Source organism: Agelaius phoeniceus, chromosome 2 (assembly GCF_051311805.1).
Source record: "Agelaius phoeniceus isolate bAgePho1 chromosome 2, bAgePho1.hap1, whole genome shotgun sequence".
Lineage (NCBI taxonomy): Eukaryota > Metazoa > Chordata > Aves > Passeriformes > Icteridae > Agelaius > Agelaius phoeniceus.
In genome coordinates this window covers 481136-503389 of record NC_135266.1, presented here as the reverse complement: position 1 = coordinate 503389, position 22254 = coordinate 481136, and the positions used below count along the sequence as shown (strand labels likewise).

Genomic DNA, 22254 nt, shown 5'->3' with positions numbered 1-22254 from the left:
TGTGCTGAGCCCTTCCTGGGTGTGCTGAGCCCTTCCCGGGTGTGCTGAGCCCTTCCTGGGTGTGCTGAGCCCTGTCCGGGTGTGCTGAGCCCGTCCGGGTGTGCTGAGCCCTGCTTGGGTGTGCTGAGCCCTTCCCGGGTGTGCTGAGCCCATCCCGGGTGTGCTGAGCCCTGCCCTGGGTGTGCTGAGCCCTGCCCTGGGTGTGCTGAGCCCTGCCTGGGTGTGCTGAGCCCTTCTCGGGTGTGCTGAGCCCTGCCTGGGTGTGCTGAGCCCTGTCTGGGTGTGCTGAGCCCATCCCGGGTGTGCTGAGCCCTGTCCGGGTGTGCTGAGCCCTGTCCGGGTGTGCTGAGCCCTGCTTGGGTGTGCTGAGCCCATCCCGGGTGTGCTGAGCCCTGCCTGGGTGTGCTGAGCCCTTCTCGGGTGTGCTGAGCCCTGCCCTGGGTGTGCTGAGCCCTGTCCGGGTGTGCTGAGCCCTGTCCGGGTGTGCTGAGCCCTGTCCGGGTGTGCTGAGCCCATCCCGGGTGTGCTGAGCCCATCCCGGGTGTGCTGAGCCCTGTCTGGGTGTGCTGAGCCCTGCCCTGGGTGTGCTGAGCCCATCCCGGGTGTGCTGAGCCCTGCCCTGGGTGTGCTGAGCCCTTCCTGGGTGTGCTGAGTCCTGACTGGGTGTGCTGAGCCCATCCCGGGTGTGCTGAGCCCTGTCGGGGTGTGCTGAGCCCTGCCTGGGTGTGCTGAGCCCTTCCCGGGTGTGCTGAGCCCATCCCGGGTGTGCTGAGCCCTTCCCGGGTGTGCTGAGCCCTGTCGGGGTGTGCTGAGCCCTGTCTGGGTGTGCTGAGCCCATCCCGGGTGTGCTGAGCCCATCCCGGGTGTGCTGAGCCCTGCCCTGGGTGTGCTGAGCCCTGCCTGGGTGTGCTGAGCCCTGCCCTGGGTGTGCTGAGCCCTTCCCGGGTGTGCTGAGCCCTGTCGGGGTGTGCTGAGCCCTGCCTGGGTGTGCTGAGCCCTTCCTGGGTGTGCTGAGCCCTGCCCGGGTGTGCTGAGCCCTTCCCGGGTGTGCTGAGCCCTTCTCGGGTGTGCTGAGCCCATCCCGGGTGTGCTGAGCCCTGTCCGGGTGTGCTGAGCCCTGCCTGGGTGTGCTGAGCCCTGTCTGGGTGTGCTGAGCCCATCCCGGGTGTGCTGAGCCCTGCCTGGGTGTGCTGAGCCCTTCCCGGGTGTGTTGAGCCCTGCCCTGGGTGTGCTGAGCCCTTCCCGGGTGTGCTGAGCCCTGCCTGGGTGTGCTGAGCCCATCCCGGGTGTGCTGAGCCCTGCCTGGGTGTGCTGAGCCCATCCCGGGTGTGCTGAGCCCTGCCCTGGGTGTGCTGAGCCCTGCCCTGGGTGTGCTGAGCCCTGTCCGGGTGTGCTGAGCCCTGTCCGGGTGTGCTGAGCCCTGCCCTGGGTGTGCTGAGCCCTGTCTGGGTGTGCTGAGCCCTGTCCGGGTGTGCTGAGCCCATCCCGGGTGTGCTGAGCCCTGTCCGGGTGTGCTGAGCCCTGTCCGGGTGTGCTGAGCCCTTCCCGGGTGTGCTGAGCCCTGTCCGGGTGTGCTGAGCCCTGCCTGGGTGTGCTGAGCCCTTCCCGGGTGTGCTGAGCCCTGTCCGGGTGTGCTGAGCCCTGCCCTGGGTGTGCTGAGCCCTGCCCTGGGTGTGCTGAGCCCATCCCGGGTGTGCTGAGCCCTGTCCGGGTGTGCTGAGCCCTGTCCGGGTGTGCTGAGCCCGCTGAAGATCCCCTGGACGCCCGCGTGGAGGCAGCCGGCCCTAATGAGCGCTAATGAGCGCCGGGCTAACGAGGAGCTCCCCCAGGGGCTGCGGGGTTTCAATGACCGCTGAGGCTGTGCGGAGCTCTGCCCCTGGAGAGGCCGCTGCTCTTGCCCAGGGAAATGTGCTTTGTGCTTTTCAGGGAAAACACGGGCACGGGGGGCTGCAGGGAGCGGGATCTGCCCCCATGAGGGTGAGCTGAGACAGGGAGTGTGCACGGGAACATGGCAGGGCACTGCCAACACGGGGCTCTGCCGGGGCACGGCCCGTGGGATGGCTGCTGTGCCACCATCCCGTGGTGTAACTGCTGCTGTCCCTGTGCCACCATCCCAGGGGATAACTGCTGTCCCTGTGCCACCATCCTGTGGTATAACTGCTGCTGTCCCTGTGCCATCATCCCACAGGATAACTGCTGCTGCCCCTGTGCCATCATCCCACAGGATAACTGCTGCTGCCCCTGTGCCATCATCCCATGGGATAACTGCTGCTGTCCCTGTGCCACCATCCCATGGGATAACTGCTGCTGTCCCTGTGCCACCATCCCATGGGATAACTGCTGCTGCTCCTGTGCCACCATCCCATGGGATAACTGCTGCTGTCCCTGTGCCACCATCCCATGGGATAACTGCTGCTGCTCCTGTGCCACCATCCCATGGGATAACTGCTGCTGTCCCTGTGCCATCATCGCGTGGGATGGCTGCTGCTGCTCCTGTGCCATTGCTGTCCCCCAGCCCAGCTGATGCCACCCATGGATCCCTTTGTTTGTCCTGGACACGTCCTGCACCTCAGAGGTGACTCTGGGGCACTCTGGGAGCAGGACCCAGCTCTGGCCCCTCAGTTTGGGAAGGACCTTGGGACCCTGAGCACATGCAGAGGGGCCAAGGAGGCTGGAGAGGGGCTGGGAACACAAACCCTGTGAGGAAGCCCTGAGGGAGCTGGGGGTGCTCAGCCTGCAGCAAAGGAGACTCAGGGCTGCCCTCCTCACTCTGCACAGCTCCTGAAAGGGGCCTGTGCTCAGCTGGCCCTGGGCTCTTTCTCCAGCAGCACTGACACACCCAGAGCACACAGCCTCCAGCTGCACCAAGGGAAATCCAGGCTGGACAGCAGGGAAAAGGTTTTTCCAGCAAGGGTGAGAAAGTTCTGGAATGGCTGCCCAGGGAGGTGGTGGAGTCCCCATGCCTGGGTGTGTTTAACAAAGCCTGGATGTGGCACTGGGTGCCAGGGTTCAGTTGAGGGGCTGGGGCTGGGCTGGACTTGATGGCCTTGAAGGTCTCTCCCAACCTGAAGCAGTTTGGGGGTGGCTGCCTGTCCCTGTCCCAGCTGCCAGCAGTGTCCCCATGGCAGTGGCAGTCCCAGGATGTCCCTGGGGTGGATCCACTGTGCCTGTGGATCCAATTCCCACAGGAGAGGACGACGGCAGGGCCCTGGTGCGGGGGGCAGCCAGGGTGTCCCTCTGTCCCCACCGGCCTGGCCAGGAACACATCCCCAGCAGGTGCCAGTGCCCTGACCCCGCTGTGGTGGAAGCCTGGCAGGGGCTGCAAGAAGAGAGCAGCAGCCATGGGCTCGTAAAATAGACTACATGCTTTATTGGATTGAAAAGTTTTATGAAATGACAAAAAAACAAAAAACAAAAACCACCTTAAATCAAGAGTTGGCAGATGTGTCAACGGTTGCCGTTTGGTGGATCCCCAACCCCTTCTCCAGAAGCATCCACAGGTCTCTGCCACCACAAGCAGCTCTGGCCCCGACCCCGCTGGCCCTGCTCCCGGGGGGCCCTGCCTGTGACAGCAGGGTGCCCACAAATTGGGGTACCCAGGAATCAGGGTGCCCATAAACTGGGGTGTCCACAGATCAGGGTGCCCACGGATTGGAGTACCCATAAATCAGGGTGCCCATAAATTGGGGTGCCCATAGATCAGGGTACCCATAAATTCAGGTGCCCACAAATCGAGGTGCCCACAGATCGGGGTGCCCACGAATTGGGGTGCCCACAGATCAGGGTGTCCATGGAATCAGGGTGCCCAGGCAGCAGCCCTGTTGTGGGGCTGAGCCCACCCCCCCTGTCCCCAAGGATATGCAGGCACTTAGAGTCATTGAGAGGAATTTTTCACTTATCCCAAAGCAACAGTGAAATCGTTTAACTCCCGCCTACGGAACAAAAAACACCTTTGTAGCCCTTCCTGAATTGTCAAGACACAAATATATTACTCTGGCATAAAGCAAGGCCCCGGGGGCTCTCGGCATCTGGCCCGGCCTCCTCTTCTTCCTCCTCCCCCCATTGTGCATCTTCCTCTGCCTCGGCAGGAGCAGCCCCTGCCCACCCCAAGGACGTGTGGGACGGTGGTCTGGGGACGGAGGGGGTGCTGAGGACAGGGACCCTGGGCTGGGGGGTTCTGTGGTGCCAGGGAGCCACCTCGAGTGGGGTGGGAAGGGGCTTGGGGGCTCCCCTGGCAGCCCTGGGGCTGGGGGATGCTCCTGGAGGAGCTGGGAGAGGGGGGTCAGGGATGGGACAGGGCCCAGGGTGGGGCAGAGCTCATCCCTCAGTACTCAGCCCTGGGAATGGGGCAGAGCTCATCCCTCAGTATTCAGCCCTGGGAATGGGGCAGGGCTCAGGGATGGGGCAGAACTCATCCCTCAGTACTCAGCCCTGGGGATGGGGCAGAGCTCATCCCTCAGTACTCAGCCCTGGGAATGGGGCAGAGCTCATCCCTCAGTACCCAGCCCTGGGAATGGGGCAGAGCTCATCCCTCAGTACTCAGCCCTGGGAATGGGGCAGAGCTCATCCCTCAGTACTCAGCCCTGGGAATGGGGCAGAGCTCATCCCTCAGTACTCAGCCCTGGGGACGGGGCAGGCCCCATCCCTCGGGACAGACTCGGCCCTCACAGGGAGTGGGCTCAGCCACAGCTGCTGCCCTCAGTGGGGGCCCCGCAGTGGCTGGGGCTGTGCTGGGGACACGCCGAGGTGAGCTGGGGGCTGTGAGCAGCAGGATGTGACCCACAATGTGCTGAGGGAGGACAGGAGGACGGACTGAGCCCCGGGTCAGGCTGGCACAGCCAGGGACACCCCGGCGTGTGGCCCCAGGGCAAGGGGGACACTGCCTGTGTGGGGGGCACAGAGCCCCAGCGCCCGGCCTGCTCCAGGGGAGGGCTCTGTCATGGTCCTGCCCCCCAGGCACGGCCTGTCCCCTGCCCTGAGAGCCCTGCTGTGTCCTGGTCCCTCCCTCTGGCCCTGCCCAGCTGGGACAGGGGACACAGGACAGGGGACAGGCCCTGCTCCCGGGAGCCCCCTCCTCTCCTCTTCATGTGGATGTGGCGGCTGGACTGGCTCTGCACCAACACCCCTTGGGATGGTCCTTCCCTCCCTGTCCTTGTCACCAGGGTCCTTTCCTCACTGTCCCATTCACCAGGGCCCTTCCCTCCCTGTCCCTGTCACCAGGGTCCATCCCTCACTGTTCCCTGTCACCAGGGTCCTTCCCTCCCTGTCCCTGTCACCAGGGTCCATCCCTCACTGTTCCTTGTCACCAGGGTCCTTTCCTCCCTGTCCCTGTCACCAGGGTGGTTCCCTCCCTGTCCCTGTCACCAGGGTCCTCAGCCAGGTCCCGGGCACGGCAGGTTCGGAGCAGTGCAGGGCACCGGGGAAGCACAGCCCGGGCCAGGCGTGGGTCCCTCCTGCCCCTGTCCCGACCTTCCCTGGGCACCGGGCAGAGCCGTGCAGGGACAGCCCCGTCCCCGCGGCCCCCGGGGGCACCGGGAGCACACAAGTACCGGCGGCAAGGGCAGAGTCCTCCCCTGCTCCTGCGCAGCGAGAGCTGCTCGGGACGGGATCCCCTTCCCAGGGGCGTAGCCGAGGGGCCGGGGTGGGAAAGTGACTCGGAGCAATGAGGGAGAACCGCTGCGAGCGGAGTCACCGCAGGGGCAGCGCGGAGCGGCCCCGGCCCGCCCTCAGCCTGTGCAAAAGTCGGAGGAGGCAGGAAAACAAATTAATAACAACAATAAAAAATAAAATAAAAAAAAAAATAAAACCACATTGAAACCAAACCCAAAGGCCGCGTGGCTGAGCAGAGCAGGAGTAACTGGAAGCCATGCACAGCAAAGCCGGGACCGCAGCGGTCGGAGGGAGGGCAGGGGCGGCTCTTCTCGCGGGGAGCCGGCGGCGTCGCGCTTCTCGTCTCGGAGATGAGGAAATAAATAAGTTTAAATAGCTCCTCCCGTGCCGGCGCCGGGGTGACTCGGGGAGCGGAGGGTGCCGGGGCCGCGCTGCGTTCCCGGTGCACGGCCGGCCCCGGGCCCGGCGGGACGCGTCCGGGGGTCTCCCCCCCTACTTCTTGGGCTTCTTGAAGATCTTTAGGGGGAACTTTTTCTTGCTCTGGCCGAGGTCAACCTCGTCGCCCGTCAGGCTGCTGTCCTCGTCCCCCGGGCTCTTCTTGGCGGCCAGCTGCGGGATGCGGGTGTTCCTGGCGCCGCTGGGCCGGCAGTCAGAGATGGGGGAGGGGGTGTCGGGGTCGGTGGAGCTGGGGCTGTGCGACCGGGACGAATCCGAGTGGCTGGGCTTGCCGGCCGTCGGGTGGTGGCTGATCTCCCCCAGGCTGGAGGACTTCTCCATGCCGTGGTTCACCGTCATCATCTTCTTCATCACCATGGGGCTCTCGGGCAGCCGCTCCTGCAAAGCCGCCAGGGCGGAGGGCTCCCCGTGCCGGCTGCCGCCGTTGGGCGTGGGCGCGCCGGGGCCCGGGGGCCCGGGGACAGCCTCCTCCATGGACCTGGTCAGCAGCGTGGGCCGGGCAGCCAGCAGCTTGGGCGCCGAGCTGGGGATACGCTGGTGGTCGCTCAGGTGCGGGATGGAGGAGTCGGAGTCGCAGCGAGTTAAATCTCTGCGGTGGAGAGCGCCGGGAGAGAGGGGTCAGTGCCCGCCCGGCCCGGCCCCGCACACACGGATGGCAGCAGCGGCTGAGAGACCCCAGTGACCCCGAGAGGGGCTGGCACTGAGCCCTTGCCCACCCGGCCCCGGCTCGGCCCCTCTCTGTGCCCCAGGGTCGGGGATCCCTGAGCCGGGGGCTCACCTCGAGCAGCTCGAGGGAGCGAGGACATGGGAATGGGATGGAGGCTCAATCCTCCCCATGGATCCCAGGGGGATCCTTCAGTCTGTGATAGGATCCATTGCTCCCCATGGAGATCCCTCAGTCAGGACAGGATCCATTCCTCCCCCTGGATCCCAGGGGATCCCTCAGTCTGTGATGGGATCCACCCTCCCCATGGATCCTGGGGGACCCCTCAGTGTGTGATGGGATCCATTCCTCCCCCTGGATCCCAGCTCCCCCCAGACTCCCCGGGGGTCCCTCAGCCATTGCCCCATCCGTGTGTGCCCACGCCCCCCGGGCCCCCCGCCCCTGCCCCTTGCCTGGCTCAGCCGGTGCCAAGCTCTAACCCCGTGGGAGGAATTGGAGCTTGGCCATGCCCACACGAAGCCATGCCCAGCCCCGCCGCTGCACGAGGTTTGTGCCCAGCCTGTGCCTACCGGTGACGGCCCACGGGGCTCCGGAGCCCTCTGGAGAGTGGGAGGCAGGAGCACGAGGGAAATGACAAGTCACAGCTCGCTCCTCCCGGCTGGATGCTGCTGGCCCCCTCCCCGGGGCCCCTGTGCAGGTGCCAGCCTGCCCGGGCAGCCGGGCCAGGGGTTCCAGTGCTGCCCACGGAGCCCAGGGCACGGGCAGAGCTGCCCCCGGGTAGGGGATGGGTGAGGGGCCCCGGCCCTGCCCACGCACAGGAGGGAGCAGCAGAATGGGAGGCAAATGGAAAGGGAAGGAGCAGGGGAAGAGAAGCGAGAGGCGGTGGGAAGAGGTGGGAGGTGCTGACCTGTCCCTCGCCCTGGAGCCCCCCGACCTCTGCTCTTGGCACAGACCCCTGCACATAGGTGAGCAAACCTGCCTGGCACTGCACAGAGCCCCCAGATCATCTCCTAAGGTACCACCATCAACATCAGCCTAGAGGCAGCCAAAGAGACCGGCAAGACAAGGAAAACCTCCTCAACAGAGCTGGAGACATCCAGGGAGAACTGCAGAGATGTTCAGGAATCCCAGACTGGTTTGGGTGAGAAGGAACTGGGAGGACCACCCAGTGCCACCCGTGCCATGGCAGGGACACCTCCCAGTGTCCCCAGTGCCCAGCCTGGCCTTGGGCACTGCCAGGGATGCAGGGGCAGCCCCAGCTGCTCTGGGCACCCTGTGCCAGGGCCTGCCCACCCTGCCAGGGAACAATTCCTCATTGCCAAGATCCCACCCAGCCCTGCCCTCTGGCACTGGCAGCCATTCCCTGGGTGCTGTCCCTGCATCCCCTGGAAATTGTCTCTCTCCAGCTTTCCTGGGGCTCCTGCAGGCCCTGCAAGGCCACCCTGAGCTCAGCCCAAAGCTTCTCCTGTGCAGGTGAACAATCCCAGCTGTGCCAGCCTTTCCTCCCAGCAGAGCTGCTCCATCCCTCTGCCCATCCTGGAGCCTCCTCTGGGCTCTCTGCAGCAGCTCCAGCTCCTCCCTGGGCTGGGCCCAGGCCTGGGGCAGCTCTGCAGGTGGGAAATCACCTGAGGGGGCACAATCCCAATCCCTTTCCTCTGCCCACCCTTTGGGATCAGCCCAGGGCACAGGGATTTCAGGTCCCAGTGCTCATGGCCAGGCCCTGTGGAGCTTCCCCCACCAATCTCCAGCTCCTTCTCCCAGGGCTGCTCCCAGTCCATTCTCCCCAGGCTGTGTTTGTGCTGGGGTTGCCCCCAGCCAGCTGCAGGCCTTGCCCTTGGTCCTGCTGAGCTGCACGAGGCTGGCAGGGTCCCAGCTCTCCGCCTGCCCAGGTGCCTCTGGATGCCCCATCCCATTCCTGCAGGGTGTGCCCACAGCACCAGCTCTGTGTCACTGCCAGGCTGGGGCTGCCCTGGATCCCTGTCCCTGCCCTGGATCCCTGTCCATGCCCTGGATCCCTGTCCATGCTCTGGATCCCTGTCCCTGCCTGGGATCCCTGTCCATGCTCTGGACCCCTGTCCATGCTCTGGATCCCTGTCCCTGCTCTGGATCCCTGTCCATGCTCTGGATCCCTGTCCATGCCCTGGATCCCTGTCCATGCTCTGGACCCCTGTCCATGCTCTGGATCCCTGTCCCTGCTCTGGATCCCTGTCCATGCCCTGGATCCCTGTCCATGCTCTGGACCCCTGTCCATGCTCTGGATCCCTGTCCCTGCTCTGGATCCCTGTCCATGCCCTGGATCCCTGTCCATGCTCTGGATCCCTGTCCCTGCCTGGGATCCCTGTCCATGCTCTGGACCCCTGTCCATGCTCTGGATCCCTGTCCATGCTCTGGACCCCTGTCCATGCTCTGGATCCCTGTCCATGCTCTGGACCCCTGTCCATGCTCTGGATCCCTGTCCATGCTCTGGATCCCTGTCCATGCCCTGGATCCCTGTCCATGCCCTGGATCCCTGTCCCTGCCCTGGATCCCTGTCCCTGATGATGTTTCCCAGCACTGGTCCCAGTCCTGGCCTCCTCATGCTCTCCACAAAGTGCTGGCACACGCTGGAGTCCTGCCTGTGCTGGGACAGGCCCAGAACCTTCTCCTTGTGCTGGAACAAGAGCATTCCTTTAACAGAACCCATGGAATAAAGCCGGGCCCTCGTTCCGCAGCTCCAGGGAACACACGGAGGAAAAGAGGATCCTGTGGGTGGCTGGCATTCAGCCCTGGATCCAGTGGGGGAGCCCAGCTGTGCAGAACACCTCAGCTCTCCTCCTGCCCAGCAGCAAGGAGCCCTGGGCACTGCTGGCATTGTCCCTGTCCTCGCCTGGGGCCCAGCCTGGCTGGTGTCTGAGCCACATCCCAGGTGAGCTGCTGGGAGAAGGGAACAGCCCAGTGGTGCGAGATCCCAGGGGATTCTGAGTGGGCAGCTGGAGCCTTCCAAGGGACACAAGTGCCATCATCACACGTGTGGAGCCTCCGAGCTCCCAGGGACACCAGGGGATACTGCAGAAGGTCACTGTCACGGCCGGTGGCCCATGGCTGTCACTGGGGTAACTGGGACAGCTGGGGTAACTGGGATAGCTGGGGTAACTGGGATAGCTGGGGTCCCAGCAGGGCTGGAGAAGGAGCCAGGCTGTGGGGCAGAACCTTGGCACAGGAACGGTGCTGGGCAGAGCCAGGGTCAGGGCCAGGGCCAGGCAGGATCGGGTCCTGGCAGGAATGCAGGGCCCACTCTGGACTCATGGAGGGGGTGGGAGAGCCCTGAGGGCCCCCACGTGCCCTGGCTGGGGATGGGGGCACAGCAACACCTGCTCCCTTCACAGGCAGTGCCCCAGCTCCACCAGAGAATCTAATCTCCTCCAGGAAATCCAGTCCGTCCCTCTGGCTGCCACAGTCCCACAGGGAGAGACCCGGGTCAGGGCCCGTGACAGAAATCCTTTCTAACAGCAAGAGGGCAGCAGATACTGGAGAAAATGGATTTTCTTCCAACTGAGGAGACTTCAAGGATGTGTGAAGAGGTGAGTGTTCCCTGCTGGGCTCCATGGAGCTGCTCCCTCTCCTGCAGGCCTGGCAGGTTTCAATGCAGCAGGGGCAGCAGAGGACAACAGCAGATGGAGAGCCACGCTCTGCTCCACGAGGATCTTCTGTCTGGAGAGCAGAGTGGGAACCCGATCCCAGGACAGCTGGTCCCACACTGCAGAGCCGGGCAGGGCCTCGGTGACACCAGGGCCACCGTGTCACCTCCTGGGGCCGCTCTGGCTGCAGCACAGGGTGCGTGTCCCCGCTCCTGGGGTGGCTGTTCTCTGGGATCTCACCCTGGAGTGGGTGCACCACATGGGTTCCACCTCCTGGGAGCCCCAGTTCATCCCTCTGGGCTCATCCGACGGGGCTGAAGGAGCTGATGCCCAAGAGCACACAATTCCCAAATATTCCTACTCTGCTCATACACAATCCCTCCAGCTGCAAGTCAGGAATATATTCCTGAAGGACACAGGGAGGAGCTGGTGACAGCAGCAGCCACCAGAGCAGCAGAGTGCCCACCCTGCTGTGCCAGGCTCTGGGGATATCCTGGCACGGAGGGCACAGCCACCACAGCAGGGACCATCCAAGGGACACCTGGCACAGGCACAGGGACCTCCTGCATTCCTGTGGGCCACCCACGGGATGATTTTGGGAGCTGAACACCAATGGCCAGGAACTTCTGGGATTTTCTTCAGCCCCAAATGAGCCTTTTCCTGGTGGCTCCCACAAAGAAGTGCACGAGAGCAGGGACAGGATTCCTGAGATCACACTGGCTGGGTCAGAGGCAGCAAGAGGAGTGGACACTCTTGAGTCCATGCCAGGACATCAGGGAGGAAAGAGCATTCCCAGGATGAGGCTCAGCAAGGCCTGCCCTATATCCCACTGATTTCCATGAGGATTATGCTCCTCAACTGTTCCAGCACACTTTCAAGAGGAAAAGCTATCCCAGGACAGGCTGGCCTTGGATGGGATCCCAGGCAGGGATCAGAGGAGGTGTTTTTGTGGAGCAGCAGGAGCCCCTGACAGCTCATCCCTCCTGGAAACCACAGAGCAGCAACTGGACAGAGAAATACCTGGGAGCCCGAGCCTTCCTCCACGCCAGCAGCTCTCCCTGCTCTTTTCCATGGATCCAGGCACTCCAGCACCTCCACAGAGGGACCCTGCCTAAGGCAGGATGGGTCTGCTTCCTCCTGGCTCCCTCCCACCCCACCAGGATCCACCCGAGCCGGGAGGGAGGGAGGGAGGGTGAGGAGATGGGGATGGTGAACAAAAGAAGCAGAGAGCAAAGCATGGAAAAGGAAAGCTTGGAGTACAGGAAGCCTGGGAGTGGAGGAGGAGCAGGGGAGGAGCAGCAGGAGGATGGAGAACAAACACCTATTTTTCCCCAGCCCTGCAGCCCATGAGGGATTTCTCTGGGTGTTCCTGCTGGGGTCCAGCCCAGCATGGCCCAGGAGCTGCCCTGGGTGTGCTGCAGCAGCCACAGAGCCCTGGCTGCCCCATCCCTGTGTGTCTGGCTCTCAGAGCACCCTCAGCTGCTGGGCTCTGTGCGTGTGGCACCAGGGACCAAGGCTTTGAGCCCTGGCTGCCCCATCCCTGTGTGTCTGGCTCTCAGAGCACCCTCAGCTGCTGGGCTCTGTGTGTGTGGCACTAGGGACCAAGGCTTTTCTTAAGGCAAAGTCCCAAATTTGCTGTGGGGCTGAGCTTGGCACAGCCTCAACGCACACCCAACAGCAGCTTCCTCCCTTCCACCCTGCTTGAGCTGTGAATTACTCATTTCCCTGGATTCCTGACTCTCTCCCTTCGCTGAGCTTTGGCTGCTGCCTCCCTTCCTGGTTGGAGAAGGGCCTGGGCATTTGGTGTACACTCCCCTCTCCGTGGGTTTCATCCACCCGAGGCAGGCACTGGCAGCAGAAACCCCTGTGCACACACAGCCCCTCCAGCCCCTCTCCCCCCGGGGACCCCCCGATCCCGCAGCCGCCTCCGGCCCGGAACCGCTCTGACCTTATTGGCGCCGGATCCTCTGAAGCCAATTGCAAAAGAGAAGCAGAGAGTGAGGAGTTGAGGGAGAGGCTCCCTGCCAGGATAACCCCAGCAGGACTCCGGAGACAGCGATCCCCAGCCTCGCTCCTCGGGGGTTGGAGAGGATTCTCCTGCGAGCCCTGCCCAGCCTGGGCTCTGCTGGATGTGCGAGAGGCTAAAGAGCTCCAGCAGCCCCCAGCGCCAGGGGGGCACATTCCTCCTACCAAGGGAGCCGGGACACTCTGGGGCTCTGCTCCTTGCAGTGACTCCCTGGAGGGCCTTTCTGAGGCTCCCCAGGAGGCTGAGGGATGGAAGGAAAGGCCTCCAGGAGCGGGGGTATCAAGGAGGGGCAGCAATCCATCGGCAGCGGCGCTTTTGGGGATGCATCAGAGCAGGGCCTGCTAGTGATGCAGCTGGATAAAACAGTTATCAGCACACCACAAACCCACATCCTCGGGCACCCAACTCCTCATTCCTGCTGCTGGGCTGAGCAGGGATGATGAGGTGGGGGAGCTGCCTGCTGAGGTGCAGCTGGAGCAAGTCCCAGGTGGGAGGTTCTGACTCCATCCCTTCTCCTGCATCACCAGCTGGGCTTTGCCACGGGAGCAGGGACAGGACAGGTCACACCCAGTGGTGACCAGCTGGGCTCTGACCAGGGCAGGCCCCACTTATTCCCTCCTCTGGCACCTTCCCCTTCCCTTCCTGGGGTCCCCACACTGGATCCTGTTTCCCTCTGCCACTCTCGGGGGGTCTGCAGGGACTCAGGCTTTGTCCTGGGCAGAACTCCACGTGCCATGGGCCTCAGTGGAAATAAATCACATTTAAACAGCTGTTTTGGACACAGGACATGAGCCCCAGGCTGCCAGAATGAGCTCTCCCTCCTGCAGAGTCAGGGAGGCAATGGAAGCAGGGACCAGCAGCATTCCCAGCTTTTACCAGTCCAACTGGGACAGCTGCAATTGAGCTCCCACTGGTAGGAGTTAATTAATTACACAGCTTCTCATCATCCCCAACCAACCATTACTGAATTAACTGAGATGCTGCTCTTTAATTCTCCATTGTGGAGCAGGTGCAGGAATCTCCCCCTCGGTATTCCAGACTCCAGAATGTGCCTGGGGCTGCTCAGCTTGGAGACACATGGGGCAGGGAAGGGGTGGAACATCCAAACCAGAGACTGTGAACAAGGCCAGGAGAGATCCCAGCACCTGAGGGCAGGGGAACCCACAGGTAAGGGGATAATGGGGCATTGTGCTGGGATGGGTGAAGATGTGGTGACTGGGAATGCTTCCCTGCCTGGAGAAATGATGGTGGAAGGACATTTCCCCTCTCCTCTGCCTCACCCAGGGACTTCCAGCACTCTCCCAGCAGTCTGCTCCCACTACTGAGGGTGAGCAGACTGGTTTTAATTTTGCCATGGAGAAAGCATGGAACAGAGATGGAATGACCTGGCAGGGACAGGATTCCCTGGTCCATCACAGCCTCCCCACTGCCTGCATTGAGTGCCTGGCACAGCTGAGGCCACGAGCACACATCCCAGTGCCCCAGGGGGATCCCACAGGGACACAACACCTCGGGACTGGCTGCACCCCTGACCCCTGGGACCAGGATGTGTGGGATCTCCCTGGGGTGAAAGCCACCCCAGGAGCCTGACCCTGTGCTTGGGACACACAGCATTCCTGCCAAGCTGTCAGGGCCCCTTGGAGCACCAGGCAGGATTCCTGCTCCTCCCTGTCACCAGCACCATGAACTGGGACAGCTCTGGCATTGAGGGATGGAGGATAACCAGTCCCTAGGATGGACCAAAGAGCCAACTGAAGGGGACCAAGCTAAAGCCAACAGGAGCAGCTCCAGCTCCGTCCTCAGACATTCCCTAGCCACCCTGTTCCTCATCCCTACCAGACCAGAGGCACTCCAGAACACATTGCTATACTGCCACTCTAGCACCTCTGAAAACCATCCCAGATTTCTCCAGCTGCTTCCTCGTGGTGCCCACCCATCATGTTCCCTTTGCAATTCACTTGTGAGGACCCCAGGGAGGTCCAGGCTCCAAATCAGATCAGGTTTGGTGATCAGCTCTGTTACCTCCTCGCATCCCTTGTTCAGGGAACACTGAGCACCTGGGAATTCTCATTTGCTCAGCTGCAGTAAAACAGCAGCAGAGCACCTTGGGAACGCCCCCTCTGAGCTCCTGGGCATGGGGATGGCCCACGGAGTCCTCCTCAGAGGCTCCAGCGGCTCGGGAGAGCAGCAGAAGGAACAAGAGTGGATAAATCACGGAACAAGGGCCCAAAAGAAAAGGGCAGGAGGAAGGTGAGAGAAAGAGCGCCCCAGCAAGCATCAGCTCCGAGGCACGGCAGGCAGGAGGCAGCTAGAAAAGAAACAGCAATATACCCAAAGCTCCCAGTGCGACAGCGAACTCCAGAGGTGACATCAGGAGGGGGCAGGTCGGGGATGGAATCCATCTGGAGGAAATAAGAGGTGGTGTGATGGTAATAGATAGGGTGGACATGGCAAGCAGGAGCAGGTGCGGTGGTGGTGGATGAGGAGCAGGAGGTGGAGGAGGTGGAGGCAGGCGATGGGCTGGAGCCGGGCGGGTCGGAGCCGAAGGACTGTCCGGAGGTGAGGCTGTGCATTCGGCGCAGGGACACTCGGCCCGCGCGCAGCGGGGCCACGGGGCCCGCCTCGGGCTGCCCCGGCACGAGACTCTCTACCAACCTCTGCGATCCGTGGCCGTGCTGAGGCTCCACCAGGCGCTGCCGGACTGTGCTGGGCAAGGCCGGAGCTGCAACGACACAGGGGGACAGTGAGGGGAGGGCAGGGCCCACGGAGCTCTGCAGGACAGAGCGAGAGTACAGCCCGGCCCGGCCTGCGGAGCTCCGCCAGGACAGAGTGAGGGCACAGCCCGGCCCGGCCTGCAGAGCTCCACCAGGACAGAGTGAGGGCACAGCCCAGCCCGGCCTGCGGAGCTCCACCAGGACAGAGCGAGAGCACAGCCCGGCCCGGCCTGCGGAGCTCCGCCAGGACAGAGCGAGAGCACAGCCCGGCCCGGCCTGCAGAGCTCCACCAGGACAGAGTGAGGGCACAGCCCAGCCCGGCCTGCGGAGCTCCGCCAGGAGAGAGTGAGGGCACAACCCAGCCCGGCCTGCGGAGCTCCACCAGGACAGAGTGAGGGCACAACCCAGCCCAGCCTGCGGAGCTCCGCCAGGAGAGAGTGAGGGCACAGCCCAGCCCAGCCTGTGGAGCTCCACCAGGAGAGAGCAAGAGCATAGCACAGCCCAGCCTGGCCCGCGGAGCTCAGCCAGGTCTGGCACTGGCCCACTGGCACCATGAGAGCAGCACCACCCCATTAGCACCAGCCCACTGGCACCATCCCCATCCCACTGCCACCAACCACAGCAACACCACCCCACTGGCACCATCCCAGTCCCACTGACACCACCCCAGCAGCACCATCCCACTGTCCTCGTGCCACCAGCACTGTCCCACCTCGTGCCAGCAGTTAGGGCCTGTTTAATGCAGAAGCAGCTTTAAGCTGGTGCTGAACATGCTGGATTAATGCCCAGCCCATGGAGAACTCCAGCATTGCTGATGTAGGTGCCTCTGAACACCTTATCTGAGCATCTTGCCTGACGCAGAGAGCGGCTCTGTGTGATTCATCCCACCTGGAGAGCCAAGAACAGGGCACTTCCAGGGCCATTCCACCCTCACAGACACCTCATGGCTCCAGCCCTGCTCCCTGGGTGGGACCTGCACAGCCCAAAGCAGGAGCCCCAGGTGAGCAGGTCAATGTTGGCACCTGAAGCTCTACTCGCAGAGCTCAGCTCTGCTTGATTCACTGGGCAGGGGTAGCACCAGGAGCAAAGCCCTGGCAGCATGGAATCATACAGGGATTGGGTTGGGAGGGACTTCAAAGATCATCTCTTCCCAGCCCTGCCATGGCAGGGACACCTCCCACTGTCCCAGGCTGCTCCAAGCCCCAGTGTCCAACCTGGCCCTGGGCACTGCCAGGGATCCAGGGACAGTTCCCTGGTTGGTTGAAAATATTGGGGTTGAGGATCTTGGCAATGAGGAATTGTTCCCTGGCAGGGTGGGCAGGCCCTGGCACAGGGTGCCCAGAGCAGCTGGGGCTGCCCCTGCATCCCTGGCAGTGCCCAAGGCCAGGCTGGGCACTGGGGACAGTGGGAGGTGTCCCTGCCATGGCAGGGGTGGCACTGGGTGGATTTAGGGTCACTCCCAACCCAGACTTTCTGGGATTCATGCCTGATTCCTCCATGCCTGAACTCGTGACTCTGGCCTCAGGGCTCCCAGCCTGTTCCATGACCACTGTGACTGATCAGGGACCCCCTCAACCTGAGAAATATTCACCTGTGGTTGCCAATTCCCCTTAGTCTGGGGAACCACATGGGAATGTCCTTTGGAGCCCCAGCACCAGTCCCTGAACTGCCTTCAAAGCTCCCCAGGATCTCTCCAGCCCTGTGGTCACACCTGGCTGGAACTGGAGCCCAGCAAGCCCTGAGCAGCTGCCTGTGCCCCACACCTGCCCCCAGGGTCACCCCCAGAGCCAGGGGAGGCCCCTTCACCTGCCTGGAGCCTTGGGAATGCTCCCTCCACCACGGGGAGCGAGATCCCAGGGCTGCAGCCCCATCCCCAGCTGGCTTTATTCCATCCCCATTCCATAGAACATGATCCTCCTCTGGCAGGAGATAAGGTGTTCAGGATTGCTCAGGATTTCTTATGTGCATAAGAAATAATGTACAAATGGGTTAAAAAGATGCAGAGACAGGAAAGCTCAGAAATGGAGGAGGAGGAGAGCTCCTTTGGGAATGGAAGAACCAGCAATCCCTGCTCTGGAAAATCCCAGCTGGACACACAGGGCTCCTCTGGCAGAATGACTCAGGGCTGAAAGAGCCACAGGGACATATTTCCAGTGGAAGAAGGAATAAGAAGGAATAATTCTGGCAACTTGGCTGTTTCCACAGCCCCAAGGTGAACCCCAGTCTTTCCCACTGTTCTTTGCTCCCTACAGTGCCCATCCATGAACTTGGAATTTTACACTATTCTATTGCAAGATTTTTAAAATTCAGCTCCAGGGCTGTAATTCCTGTTTGGGAATCTCACTGTGGAGGGTTCACAAGGATCTGACTGCAGAGTAATTCACTGGGGTGATGGGTTTCTGCCACAGGTTTCTTTTGCCCTTGGGCCATGCTTTTTTCCCTAAGGATTCCCCATTTTTTCCTGGTGTTCCACCCCCTATTTCCCAGCTCAGTAGTTCCCACCTTCGTGCTCTCCAAGACTTGCCCTGCATTGAGCTCTGGAGCAGGGGCTGGAACCTGGCTTCCCAGACCCACCACTTCCCTCCAGACACATGTTTTACCAACATTCCCCCAATTCCCTGCCCAAGGAAAAGCCCTCCCTGCTCAAGGCTGGCACAGCCACCTGCTCTGTCTCCCTCTGAAGGGGAGGCTTCCAAAGGAAGCCAAGGCCTGGAGGCTGTGTGCCAACCCCAGGGACAGGATTCCCTAAGAGTGGCACTGCTCAGTTTATTTAGGGATTCTGAGGGAACACAGCACCTGCAGGGAGGGACGGGGCAGCAGGGAAGGAGGTGGGATGGGACAGGGAATGCTGTCACCTCCTCCTGGCCTCACTGGGTCCTTCATCTCCACCTCAGGGGTAAAATGGAGTGAGTCCAACCCCCCAGATTCCCCCACTGCTCCCAGCAGCACGTGGGAGCTGCAGCTGAGATTCTTCTTCATCCCACCAGACTCTTCCCGGGGTTAGTGCAGGTGGCGATGGCTCAGTGAGGACAGATACATTCATTAGTTCCCGTGCCAGAAAGATGGAAAATTGGTGGATGGATTTTAGTCCAGAAAAAGGCCAGAGGGCAGAATAAAAAAATGAGAATAAAATTGAAGAGAACCAAACCAGGGTATTTCCAGAGGGACTGATCCTCCGAGGACAGCGAGGAGCGGTCGCTGAACCTGCGCCCGAAAAGCCAGGCTGCATCTGGGGGCAGCCAGGTGGGAACAGGAGAGAGAGAGATGGGATTTACTGGGGGAGGCAGCACAGGTCCTCACAGCACACCTGGGCAGGAGAAACACTGCTCTCCTGAGGCAGGCTTTGCACACCAAGGAAGGAAACCCTACAGGGAAAGGCTGCCTTGCTTTGGGAACTGGAGTGCTTGGCACAGGTGTTTCACCTGCAGGGAGGAGGGGGCAGGAGGGGCAGGCAGGTGAGCAGCTGGGCACACAGCTGGACACACAGCTGGGCACACAGCTGGGCACACAGCTGGGCAGGCTCTCTGCCCACCCCTGGCATGATGGAAGTGCTCTCTGGAAATGCCTCACTCGAGGTGTTTCAAGTGCCAAGAAGCTGAAATCGGGGCTGGAGGCTCCCACCTGGGCCAGCTCAGGCCCCCAGGTGTCACCTGGCACTGTCCAAGCGTCCCTGCCACCAGTGCCCAGCTGGGGCTGTGCCAGGGCTTTATCAGAGATGTCCAGCCTGATTCTGAGGGTGATAATGAAAAGGAGCTTCCCTTCCCTGAAGCTTTAATGTCCCCAAGCAGAGCTGATCCCACAGACTGTGGCTGCAGCCCCCGTGTCTGCAGAGCCCTGGGAACACACAGGTAACCCCCTTCCTCCTGCCCTACCCAAAGCCTCCAAGCTCTGCCTCCCCTGGCCCTACCCTGAGCTCCCCCAGGCTGAGGGGATGTGGGCCTGGCACAGAGGGCACCTCCTGCAGCACACAGTGCCAGCCCTGAGACCCTTCTGCTGCTCCCTCCTGCTCCCCCACACAGCCCTGGCTCGGGTTAAATTGTCCAGAGTGGCCCAGAGCAGCTGGGGCTGCCCCTGCATCCCTGGCAGGGCCCAAGGCCAGGCTGGGCACTGGGGCTGGAGCAGCCTGGGACAGTGGGAGGTGTCCCTGCCATGGCAGGGGTGGCACTGGCTGGGCTTTAAGGTCCTTCCAAGCCAATCCACTCTGTGATTCCATGATTCCATGACAGTGCCTGGATCAGGGTGCTGTGCCCTGCCAGGTGCTGCTCCTGTGTCCTCAAGGCCCTGTCCCTGCTCTACCCAAGGGGACACTATTTGGAAAATGCCTTTTGGGAGAAGCAAGGCAGGACCTGGGCCAGCTGCAGGCAGGAACAGCAGCCAGGGCTGGCTGCCAGCTGCTGCAGAGAAGGTGACAGTGCCACCCACCCCTGTGAGGGTAATTCCAGCAGCTGAGGGGTCACAGGCACAGGGTGATCCACGCTCAGCCCTCCCTCTGTGGGGTCTGGGCTTGGCAGAGCAGGGACAGCCACCCTGGGAGTGGTGCTCTCTGCTACCAACAAAGAGGGACAGGAGGTGCCCCTGGCTGAGCCCAAGGCCTGCACAGAGCTGGGATCTGGGGCAGCCTGGGCTCCAGGGAGTGTTTAACAGGTCCCTGAGGCTGCCAGAGTGCTGCTCCCACCCAGAATGCTGCAGGATGCAGGTCCAGCTGGGCCTCAGGAGGGGCACCTTTGAGTCTTTCAATCCCAAAAAAGTGCTCAGGCCAAGGGGACATGGGGATAATCCCTTTTCCTGTCCCACTGCCATGTCTACCCATGCCTTTGGTTGGGGTTTTTGGTAAATGCTTAAATCACTGAGTTGACCAGAACATCACAGACAGAATGAAATGATGATTAACAGTTCCTAAATTACCAGTCATGCTGGCATTACCAGGCTCCAAACAACCCCAGCAGTGGGGCCTGGCCTGTTAGGGATGTTCCTGACCCTGATGGACTAACTCTGGTCTGTGGGCATGGAAAACCCAGCTTGGATCAATTATTCCCTCCTCATATAGGTGAACTACAGATCCAGGTCTGCTCTGTGCCACAGCCCCCAGCCCCAGCAGACACAGCCCCTGTTCCCAGGGGAACCCCATTCCCAGGGAGCTCCCCACATTCCCAGGCAGCCTCCCATTCCCATGGAGACCCCCCAGAGCCCGATTCCCAGGGAGCTTCCAGAGCCCACATTCCCAAGGAGCTCCCCCATTCTCAGGGAGCCCCCACCCAGTCCCAAGGAGTCTCCAGAGCTCTCATGCCCAGGGAGCCCCTGCATTCCCAGGGAGCCCCCCATTGCCAAGAAGCCCCCACTGCCCCATTGCCTGGGCCCCCCATTCGTCCCCGGGCTGCCGTACATTGCATGGACATGGGTGACACCAGCTCCTCGTCCAGGTCATCCACGTCGTCGGTGATGATGAAGTGGGAGGGGTTGGGCCGGGGCGTGCCCATCCAGCCCGGGTCGATGTTGAGGGCCGAGGCCAGCGAGGGGATGCCGGGGTTGTTGACGATCTGGAAGCCGCAGAGCAGCTCGATCTGCTGCCAGCGGTGCAGCCGCTCCCGCAGCGCCGCCGTCACCTCGCTCAGCGCTTGTCTGGGGACACAGGGACACGCGGGGACAATGCAGGCAGGCATGGGGACACGGCCCCTGCACCGCCTGGGGACACAGGGACACGCGGGGACAATGCAGGCAGGCATGGGGACACGGCCCCTGCACCGCCTGGGGACACAGGGACACGCGGGGACAATGCAGGCAGGCATGGGGACACAGCCCCTGCACCATCTGGGGACACAGGGACACACAGGGACAATGCAGGCAGGCATGGGGACACAGCCCCTGCACTGCCCTGGGGACACAGGGACACACAGGGACAATGCCGGCAGGCATGGGGACACTGACCCTGCACTGCCTGGGGACACAGGGACACGCGGGGACAATGCAGGCAGGCATGGGGACACTGACCCTGCACTGCCCTGGGGACACAGGGACACGTGGGGACAATGCAGGCAGGCATGGGGACATGGCCCCTGCACCGCCTGGGGACACAGGGACACACGGGGACAATGCAGGCAGGCATGGGGACACTGACCCTGCACCGCCTGGGGACACAGGGACACAAGGGGACAAGGGAGGCAGGCATGGGGACACTGACCCTGCAGCACCTGGGGACACAGCCCCTGCACTGCCTGGGGTGCACTTGGATTTCTTACACAACAAGGCTACAACTGATTTTCTTTTGTTAACACACAGACGTGAAGATTTAAAAAAACGTATATATAAAAAAATTTTAAAATGCATTTTTATATTTTAAAAATGTATACATAAATATAAAAATGCATAAATATATATGAAATATATAAAAATATAATTTTATATACTATATAGAATATATAATAAAATATTTTATAATGCATATTTAAATAGATATTTATATATAAAATGTATATATAATGTATATACCTTTATACATAAAAATATATAAATATATATTTATATATAAGATGTATAAAAATATATATTAAAAAAATCGATCAGTCAGAAGCAATTTAAAAAACATCGACAAAAGTGTATCAAAAATTAAAGTTGATCATAAAACTTAGTTAGATGATTTAATAAATAAAATTTCATACTGTAAGTAAAAAAGCTTTTAAAAATGAATGTATACATTTTAGTTATCATAACATTTGTACTATTGTACAACCAGTAGTACAACTATAATTGTACTACTAATCATAGTACCTTGTTTACTCCAATACATTCAACAAAAAATTAACAAAACTATTAAAAAAGTCTACATAGTTTAAAGAGGAGGGGGCGATGTTAGGGTCAGCTGAGGTCAGCTGTGCATCCCGACATGTGAGACACTTTTCATTCCAATTCCAGGAATGCAGCAATTTAAAAATGCAGCAGCAGCAGCTGAAGTACCCAGGGATAACAACAAGAGGGAATGGCTGCCAGTGCCAGAGGGCAGGGCTGGATGGGATCTTGGCAATGAGGAATTGTTCCCTGGCAGGGTGGGCAGGCCCTGGCACAGGGTGCCCAGAGCAGCTGGGGCTGCCCCTGCATCCCTGGCAGTGCCCAAGGCCAAGCTGGGCACTGGGGACAGTGGGAGGTGTCCCTGCCATGGCAGGGGTGGCACTG

At 61.1% G+C, this 22254-nt stretch overlaps 1 protein-coding gene across 9 annotated transcripts in view; it reads right to left on the bottom strand.

Moving 5' to 3' along the window:
- Positions 1-3347: 3347 nt before the first annotated feature.
- STIM1 (stromal interaction molecule 1) overlaps positions 3348-22254 on the bottom strand; it is a 72511-nt gene continuing 53604 nt past the window's right edge. The window contains exons 10-14 of one of the 9 annotated variants that reach the window (XM_077192558.1): positions 20471-20706; positions 15029-15095; positions 14705-14775; positions 12296-12314; positions 3348-6655 (exon numbers count right to left, since the gene is read on the bottom strand). In XM_077192558.1, coding sequence (XP_077048673.1) covers positions 6103-6655; positions 12296-12314; positions 14705-14775; positions 15029-15095; positions 20471-20706 — 946 coding nt within the window. In that variant the 3' untranslated portion in view covers positions 3348-6102. Of the gene's footprint in view, positions 6656-12295; positions 12315-12386; positions 12727-14704; positions 15096-18235; positions 18317-20470; positions 20707-22254 lie in introns of those variants that run through there. The other 8 variants (XM_077192596.1, XM_077192557.1, XM_077192570.1 and 5 more) reach the window with 8 other exon arrangements.